Source organism: Sinohyriopsis cumingii, unplaced genomic scaffold, assembly GCF_028554795.1.
Source record: "Sinohyriopsis cumingii isolate HCF-2022 unplaced genomic scaffold, ASM2855479v2 utg000913l, whole genome shotgun sequence".
Lineage (NCBI taxonomy): Eukaryota > Metazoa > Mollusca > Bivalvia > Unionida > Unionidae > Sinohyriopsis > Sinohyriopsis cumingii.
The window spans coordinates 5631628-5641935 of NW_028315943.1; the positions used below are offsets into that span (position 1 = coordinate 5631628).

At 38.3% G+C, this 10308-nt stretch overlaps 1 protein-coding gene across 1 annotated transcript; it reads left to right on the forward strand.

The window, feature by feature from the left end:
* Window positions 1–3580: 3580 nt before the first annotated feature.
* Window positions 3581–4093, forward strand: LOC149773094 (protein CFDP2-like). The gene has a single exon (XM_089946835.1). It carries the CDS (start codon window positions 3581–3583, stop codon window positions 4091–4093), a length of 513 nt encoding a protein of 170 aa, XP_089802961.1.
* The last annotated feature ends 6215 nt before the right edge of the window (window positions 4094–10308 follow it).

Sequence of the window (10308 nt, forward strand, 5' to 3'; positions counted from 1 at the left end):
TTTTAAAAGCACACTACCATATTATATGGCTTGTTTTACTCCTGAGATATTTTTCTATTCATCAAGCAATTATTGACTTTTCTGCGTTGTGCCAAACTGAAATTACAGGCTCCGAAACGTGCTATTTTCGCGAATGATTACTCTGAGACAAGTGCGTGCACGTGTGAAAACCGGTGACAATAGCTACATGTACCATGTTTACGACTGTACGATGCATCCCTTCTTGAACCACAGAACAGTGGTAGATGCAAAAGTAAGTTTTTACTTACCATTAACTCAATTCAACTTTAGGAATCCTGTTCCATGCAAGAATTAGACATCGTCTTCTTCACTGTACAGACATTGTATACATGCGACTCTATTTTCAAAATAGGTAAACTATGCGGCATACGCGTCAACGCCGAAATATGATTGGCTCAAAAGATTATACTTATTATCACATGAGCTCGGACTTGTCTCAGAGTAAAAATTCGCGAAAATCGCACGTTTCGGAGCCCGTAACAAGCAGTCAATTTACATCACTATTATACAAAATGGAGTGATGATACACCTGACAATCGAGAAGAAATGTAATGTAGGAAATGTTTCAACGTTAATTGCTATTAGTCTTTTATGTATTGTCCACCCACCCCACCCCCAAACCCTGCCCTCGAGCATTTTTGAGAGAGAGAGAGAGAGAGAGAGAGAACAGGTTGGTGCTAATGATTCTTTACATCATGTGTAAAATTCTTGAATCAGACTAAATTACATCAAGCTTGGCAGTGAAAGTCGTATCTTATAGTCAGTAATATGATTTATGTACAGCTGGTCTTTGACTTGACGAAGTTTTCAAGTACACGTAAATCACTTGATATAATTTTAGCAAACCATAGCCAAAAGTCTAAGCACCATTATTATTATTATTATTATTGATGTTGTTATCCTTGTTGTTGTGGTGACTTTTGAAATACTGTCATATTTTTGATCGGCACTTTACAAAAATGTATTAAAAGACGTTAAAAAAATGAGTTGGTAATGAGAATTACACAATCTGTTCATATGAAAACGGCATTGAAACATAACTGCATCGTTTACCAATTGCGCATTTTGAGATGAAACTTAGGCCCAGGCCCCAAACTACAGTATTCATGCTTTGCATTATAACTGAAAATTCACTAACTTGTTGTTACTGTAGTGAGGAGTACTTGGTTTCAACTGAATTATATTGATTGAAAATGTCATAATAAAATAATGATTGTTTGCATTAGTATGATGATGTGCTCGAGTGAAATACCAGATATGTTGCAGACTGGGGCGACGACACTGGGACAGGCAGAGAAAACGAGGACGCCGTAGCGCTGAAGTTTTTTTAGCCGTATGGGCATCTCCAGATTTTTAAAAACTCCATTGTGCTGTGTGTGTGTGTGTGTATAAATAAATAAATAAATATATATATATATATATATATATATATATATATATATATATATATATATATATATATATATATATATATATATATATATATAAACATTTGTATTCAACTTATTTTTTAATAACTTAAGTTTTTGATTTTAAAAAAAATCAGTTTTGATATATAAAATTCGTTCACATGCAGTGACCTCCCCGTAGAAAGTATGCAGTAAATGGAAACTATCCCGTGATTGGTCAGCGTGTTTTTTAAAGAAAGTGTCTGGTTGCCCTCTCTCCCCCACATAAAACCCATATAAAGATGTTACACTCATTTCATAAGGTAACTTAAACGAAAACGCATTCTGAGCAAATTACAATACAATATCATGCACATTATTAAAGCTGTAGTAGAATTATAACAAACATTTGCATCTACACTCGAGGCCATGAGAGTCCCCATGATGGATATACTTCTGACGTCACTAGTCGAATCCGGTCAGCAGCGGATACCTTTGTTACCGGTTCGATGTTGCAGTGGTTTGTTTTGAGATAGTTGGAAACAAAATCACGCTGAACAACGATGTTTAACTATGTAGCAAATAATAAAGATGAAAACAGCACAAGCAAACATTTATATAGTTATCAGATTTATACAAACTACTCCGGAAATCGGCCTCGTTTCGCTGTGTTAAAGTAGTATTACTTATTCGTTACTTAAGGTGAAAAAATGTTTTCAAAAAGCTCGACGAACTACATCACTTCATTTGTCGGAACGAAATATGGACTGGCCGACGCAAATAGCGCTCAATATTAGTAAAAGAACTCATTTGGTTTGGAACGCGCAGAGGAAGACAATATTATAGATCCCCTGGTGACAATCAGGTTAGAAATTATAAACTGATGAATGAAATGACAATGTTTTGTGCATTTTTCATATCCTAGTGCTTTTCATTCTTTTTTAAAATCAGTAGGGGTACAAACAAACGGGATGGTAAACGAATAATATAACGAAACTGCTGTATAGTTGGTCTTTGGTCCATTATGAATTGTACCCGCTTCATGTCTTTAAAAGTATTTACCTGGCACAATTATAATATAGCAAAAATTGTCATCGGCGAGTGCAGTGATAAAAAAATGCTATTTTTAGTAGACGGAGCTGCCTAATGTACAAGGTAAGGTGCATGTTTGTGATGCGGATGATCGTGCAGGTAACAATAAAAGTATGTAAATCTCTGAATAGAGATAGTACCTTTGTTGTCTGGCAGCTGCACTCTCTGAGTGGACAGACGCACTGGCCCTCATCCATCTCCCAAATCTCTCATGTCTGCCTCCAAGAAGGAATTATTTCCGGCATACCCCGGAACACCGCCTCAGCTGTTGGGCCAAGCGACGTTGATGGGTTAATTTTAACACTGCATCACTAGGCGTATGAACTTCTACAGTGAAGTCACCGGCTAGGGTAAAAGGTCTCTACAGATCAACGGCCAAGTGTTCGGGACCAGAGCGCACCATATGTATTAGTGGATTGCGGCTGTGGCAGACCAGCTATGGTTCGAAATGGCAGGGAAGGCAGATCTTTTCAGCCATGGTTGGCCATCTGCCTAGGAGAGGGAAACTCCGATTAAAACAATTCGGCCTGCGGACCTCGCTGTCACCGTCCTGGCTTGCTGGGCCATGGCAGATGAACCCCAGGTTTAAAGGGTGGGGCCAGTTGCGCAGACTGCACTCCACCTAAAAGCTCCACTGCACAGGCATGAAGGAACGGTCTACAGTCTACTGTTTACGTCTGCCCCTAAAACTATACAACTCTATCAAGCCCTGCAGCAATGGGAAAGGGGCAAAAACGGCAGGTAAAAGATGTAACTGGAAGCCGCAGGCCCAATCCTACATGCAGACGACTCAGGCCTTTATCCATCTGGTGTTGATCCGGAGACGACACCATCACCGGCAGCAGCCTGAGTGACCAAGCAGCCTTTTCTAGGGACAGCACTGCTTGCTCCGCATGGAGAGGGACCTAGAAAAGGTGACCTAACCAAAGCTCGTCTCCTTACACACACACCCATTGGCCTGATGCAGCCAACAGGCATCTTTCAATGCCGTCGAAACATAACAGAAAAAAACAAGGCATTCCCCACCTGCCTCACATCATGCGAAAAGACTAAAACTGGCTTGTTAGAACATCAGAATAATGCTAGACTCAACCGACAGCAACAGACCAGAACGATGCTCTGCCTTAAATGCACACGAACTCTCTCGCCTTGCGGTTGACATTGCTGCACTTGGCGAAGTCCGCCTTTCAGAGGAAGGAAGTCTGAGAGAACTCGGCGCTGGATATACCCTGTACTGGTCAGGAAAACCAAAGACTGAAAAACGACTTTTAGAAGTCGGTTTCGTGGTCAAGGACTCAATCGCAACCAAGTTAACAAACCTTCCCACTGGCCACATCGACCGCATCATGTCCATACGTCTCACGTTAGGGAACCAACAACACGCCACACTCTTCAGTGTATATGCTCCAACACTCCAGGCAGATCCTTCTGAAAAGGATAAATTCTACGCTGACCTGCGCAGATTTCTCAACAGCGTCCCAGAGAGCGACACAATAATCATCCTCGGAGATTTCAATGCCAGAGTGGGCCAAGACTCAGAAGCCTGGAAAGAAAGCCGTTGTTGGGAAGCATGGCGTGGGTGGCGTCAATGACAGTGGGCACCTGCTTCTTGAATTATGCGTAGAATTACAGCTCACCATCACAAACACCGTATTTCAGCAGAAAGACAGCCTGAAAACGACCTCGATGCATCCTAGATCAAAACACTGGCACCTAATCGATTACATCAGAGTACGCCAGAGGAACTTAAAAGATGTCCTTCATACCAGAGTGATGCCCAGTGCAGAGTGCCACACAGATCATCGTCTTGTCCAATGCCAGCTCGACCTCCACTTTAAGCCCATGCCCAGACAACAAGGAGGCACCCCGAGAAGGAAGCTTCCGGTCAAAACCCTGTTGTCTGCAGACGTGAAGGTGATAGTTTAGAAGGGGCTAAACTTAAACTAGAAGACGGGATTGTATTTGTCATCTTGCTGAGTGTGATGGGGTGGTGTCCTAGGTGGAATTTGTCCTGGTGGGATCTTGTCCTGGGTGGATTTTGTATGTTTCCTGAGTCGGATAACATCTGAGAAGATATTCCATGGCTGTCTGTTTTCTGGGAATTATTATATTTCCAAAAGGGTTGAGGGTCTTGTTTTAAATCACCTATCATGGTATTCTTTTATTACGTTAGTCCAAAGAGCTGTCCAATTCCGGTCTTTTTTAATTCTTTTTTAAACCGTCACATAGTGCATCTGTTTCTCTCCTCCAGGGTTTGAAGTCGAGGGAAATTTTACATTTTATGGAATTCGCATGTGAGGTGACCTTATTTTCATGAAAAAGTGTAGAATGGTTTATTTGATCGATTACTTTCCAAAGAAATTTTCTGGTGAGTACATTAAACGTAATGATTTTGGAACATATATTTTATCTAAAGCAGCACTGACCCAGTGGTAAGCATGCTGGACACTTGACCAGGGGGTGCAAGTCCGAATCTTGTCTACACCAGGCTTAGTGGGTCGCCATGGTAATTTTTTCTCCAGTTTCCTCGGTACGATATAGTCTTTCCACGTGTTGATGTGCCGTTAAACACTAGGTAGTAAATCTAGATTTTTAATATTTTTTTTGCTGCTGATAAACACGGTTTTTACATCTTTGTGTTTCACTTTTGATCAGTAAAGAGTATATGAGTAGAGTTCATACACTAAATTAGTAATTAGGGACACTGGCTCAAAAGTACACAAGGCAGTGATATAAAGCACCTAACGTAGAATACTGATTGAAACTCTCACAGAAGAATAAAATCAACATTTTCAGCATACACAAAATTTGTGGGTTTGACGGTACACTAAATCGTAGCTAGCCATTTTATAATAACGTTCTTCTTAATATTAGATATATTAATATAGCTAGGCTAGTCCAGACATTTATATAATTAAAAAAATATATTGTACAAATATTTATTATATATTCTTTCATTTCTTAAATCATCTTCCTAAAATGTGATCAATATATTGATTTGTCTATTTGATAGTTGCAGGCTGGTTGTTTCCCATAAGCAATTAAGCATTTTTTCTCGTGTCTAGAGAATTGTACCCGGTGTACAAATACCTTTATTGTGGACAAATAATGGTGTTTCTTATCTTCTACATTGTACCTTATGGTTAAAACCCGAAGAATATCCAAAGTGACATCACACATCATTTTAATGGGGAGCCGTGGTGGCCCAAAAGACTTCTAATGATGTCTACTTAGTATCACACACACAATCACAACCTTAAATGAAAATGGTGCCAATCTCACATTCGGTATGTCCACCACTGCAGCTAATTTGAATTTTTTTTTTTTATAATTGAAGAATATCAGACATGGTTTCAAAACTCTGCAGTTAAAAGGGAGAAATGGTCTTATCTTGAGCTCCTGGAAATTCTTTTCACCCAGCAGTGAGTTAGTGGCTTAGAGACATTCTCGTTTTAAGACTTAATATTTGGTAATCCAAGAGAGGACATGCATGGTGTTTAACCTTCGAATGTAGTTTGAGTTGAGCGTAAATGGAAATTAAATCAAAATTTAATTAATTTTTTTCTCTCTGACAAATGACCATCTTGATTTTTTTAAATATGATTTTTTGTTATTACTTCTTCAGCACAATTAGTTTAAAATTTATCACCGGTCATTTTAGATTCATGCTGTTTTACTCCCACTCCAGATCATTTTTGTCTGCAAGAGGCATCTTTTTAAAATCCCGCCATCTCCCTTTACCAACAACTTGGCATTTATTCGGATGTAGATTGCCTCTTTTCATGTCATGCTAGCAAAAACGGTTGCCCGTATGTTTTTTTTAAATATTTAATGTTTGTGATAATAAGTGGCAATACATATAGAATCTATGTTGGGGTTTGGGCCAAGACAAGGAAATCCCAGTCAAGGGTTTATATTATTTGTCTCCCCACGAGCCTTGCCCGAGTGGGGAGACATATAATATAAACCCGCGACTGGGATTTCCTTGTCTCGGCCCAAACCCCAACGTAGATTATTTTTCTCACCCAATATTTTCCTTTAAAGGAGACTAGAAATCAAAATATTCCTTTTACGTATGTAATTCTCTACAGATTTTAATTCGACTGCAATGTTTATAAATGAAATATCGTAAGCGGGTAGTGATTATATTGCGTGGAAGATACCACGATTCCGTAAATTGCCGAGTTTTTCCGAGTTTTAATGAGACGACAGATCACGTGGTACCGTGACGCTATACTAGCGAGTCCTCGAATACAAACATAAACATTGGCGAGCGAGGCAGACAGGAGACCACATTTGGGTTGCACATTCAAAAGTTGAATCTGCAGTCTGATATAATAGTTTATGTACTGTACTGGTAAGTATTAAAAGAAATTTGTTAGGCACAGGCCCCGGGGCTGGTGACTTAAATAAACTAAAGTCCTGAATGAAATTCCACAAGCCCGGACAGTTCATACCTGTCAACTCTCAAGCCGGGAGAAAAACCTCCCGATTTTGGGGGTATTTCCTCATCTACATCCCGATCTCGTAATATCTCTCAATTTTGCGCAGCGAAGTCCCGATTATTACATTATGTCTGTCAATTTTCATTTGTCAGAAGAAAAAACCCAACCCCAAACCATTTTTAAATATAACGTATGCAATCCACAGTCTAAACTGCCACACTGCTGACATCGTAGCGATATGACTGAAAAATTGTTAAAGCTACGTTAAAAATTCAAATCACACGCACACACGTCTAAACCCGGCACTGGACGAAATAATTAATATCATACAACAGTTTTTTTCTTCTTTTTTTCTTCTTCAGTAAATAGAACGTGAAGATTAAACATTATTCAAGTAAATTTCAGATTTTTTAAACAACTACAACAGTACTATAGTAAAAAAAAAAATAATTAAAAGAATAAAATTGTCACCAATTAGCTTAAATGAATGATCACGTTGAAATTTTCTCTGCAAACAAAATCGCATCTCCATTTCCGCCAAAGAAACTCGGCCAGTTAACACCTGACATTCCTCTACCGTATATGAAAAGTTTAATTACCATGATTAAATTACAAGGAATAAAACAAAATATACCATGCAGTATATGTGGCCCTAAAGAACTAATTCTGAATAAATATTTTAATCAGCAAACAGTGTTACATGCATTAAGACTTAAACCTAAGAAAATAAGGTGGGGCATAAAGCTTGAGAAAAACAGTTGCCAGATGTACGGTAACTTGTGACTGCAGATTTGAACTGTTAAAATGAAGTCCATGGCATCGTAAGTAAAAACAAAATAGGCATCGTTTATTTGGTAATCAATTGCTGGTGCTTATACATACACACACTGTCGAACATGGTTTCTTGGAAGTATGTCCGAAGGGCAGTCCTTTTCACAAGATCAATGTAAGGATAAGGATTCTGTTCATTAGTCACACAGGCTTTATTGTTTGCGTACTTAAATCAAAACTTTAGCTATTTTGCAATTTAGCCAGAACTGACCAGAATATGCAAAAGGGGCTTGTCATGGGGGAATAATAAGGCGTATCACAGCGAGAAAAGGCACGTCAAATGGGCGGTCGCACATTGGGGCAAGGGAGGGGGTCAATAGTCCCTCCCCCGTTCTATTGTCAGACAGTTAATGTGAAACTTTGACCTTTTTTTTTAATCGCTCCTTTTCAAACTGCCCAAGGAATAGTTTTATATCAGTTCCAATTAATACAGATTACCGTTTATGCATACTACATGTATACAATGCATTTTTTTAAATTTAATTTTTATAAGATTACTGAAAATTGTGTTTTCTTGAAACACGACAGGTTCAGAATCTTATTTTTAGCAAAGCTTCGATTTGATTAAAATCAAATCTAAATTTCACCTACGACAGTGGTGATTTGATTTAGATTGTGCCGTGTTAAGGCATGTATGTCAACATCTTGAAAATACATTTACTCATTTCACCAGCGCGATCAAAGTTTCCTCAGGCAAACACTTTTTGTTTCGACAAGCCTGACGGGCACCTCACTTTGAATACAGGATGGGCCGGATCTAAAACCAGAAGGGGCCCAGGGTGTCGGGCTATCAGATTTGTTTTTAGCACTGCTGTTTTAGATAAAAGATATGTGGATTGATTGTTGCATTTTGTGGTCACTTACTCGTCCTTCTGCCCATTTTCGTAACTCACACGTTTAACTCTTTTCCCAGGATTTAAAATGTTCAAAGGTATGTCTGGAACAGCGCCAACTTTTAGTCTAGGCCTAGCATTTGCGTATCTTTGAGCTGCTATTTTTTCATGATCCCTCTCGTAACATTCCTTTGAGAAATGTAACGAGCACATAGTGCTGTATGGTGTTGCTTTGAAATCGACTCGTTTGTAATAATGTACCCATTCTTTCATGATGCCTTTATCTTTCGGAAAAGAAAAAAAAATATGTTCACAGGCTTTTCTTAATGTTCTGTTACACCCGTAAGCAACGCAAAACGGTATTGTCTTTTACTCTGGCAACTCTCACTTGGGTTGCTGGAGTCGCTACTATGACGTCACATCCCGAAAGTAACCGAATAGGCGCGGAAATTTTGCATACGAGGTCACGGAAATTCAGCTCCTAGAAGATAGGCCAATATTTAAATATTGGCATTACAGTCGCAGATGATACTTCAGAATAAGGTTTTCTGCTATAGTACTTTTATTATTATTCTATATTTCCATTGGTTTCTGGTCTCCTTTAAAGTAAAAAGAATTTTGCACCAGTGTTCACGTCCAATGTTTACATGCGGCGCATTAATATAAATATGTTAATGAGGGCTGTGGTGTGACCGTTGCGTCCGAAGTACACAGTTTATACGCGTGAGCAAAGAAAAATAACATAAGACGTCGCATAATAATGAGGTATTATCACATTTAATATATGGATGTTAAATGAAATTGACAATAAATAATTAATATTTATTACAAGAAACTGTTTTATTGTCATCAGTTCCAATTTTGAAAAGTTATATTGTAAATAATAAAACGATATTGGCTACTCAGCTCTACTGTAGTTATACTTAGTACAAGCTGTAACGAGGAGTAACATCTTTCTTTAGATTATTCATGGGTAATTAGAGATCTGTGTCACTATCGTATATAACTATTCTTTTCTTTGGAGGAGGTGAAACTGTGTGTGACATACTTGTGTTGTCCTTAATATTGATTGTAAAATTACCTCTGTGTATAATAACAGACCCTCCAAAAAACGGGCTCCAGCGAATAACCATGTGCTAAACTTTCAAGTTCACGGATTCTTTGAAGATTTATTTTTCTGTCCTGGAAATATGGCAAGTGCTACAGGGAAATTTGCTTATAGAATTATGTGCTGACGGATAAATGATTCCTTCTGGCTGGTAATTGTATTATTTGTCATTAAATATTGTAGATATATTTTTGATTTAACCGGGGCACAATGGAGATGCTTGACAAAATTAGATAAAAACATGTTTTATATAACACTTTTCTGGCTGTTACAAAGTTTTCCGTAGTTGTTAAGTTGGGAGGCTATGAAGTGTATAGGTCTATAGTCTATATGCATGGAGCAGTGTTTTCTATTATATTGTTTATTTCACACAGCATTGAGAATTTTATCTTATCTGTAGCACAGCCATTTTCAGGTCAGCGTCATTAAATGTAGCTAACAGTATATACTTTGTTTCACACGAAGTATTTAAAATTAGTTAGGTAGCTTTAGCTACATTTAATGACGCTGATTTAAAATTGTACTGAGCTAGGACTGCATATAGGATAGAAATGACCATGCTCTGTGGAACGAACAAGCATAATACCAAA

Bases quoted from the DNA above. Each gene is read 5' to 3' on its own strand.
- LOC149773094 (XM_089946835.1), top strand. From the start codon at position 3,581: ATGCTAGACTCAACCGACAGCAACAGACCAGAACGATGCTCTGCCTTA.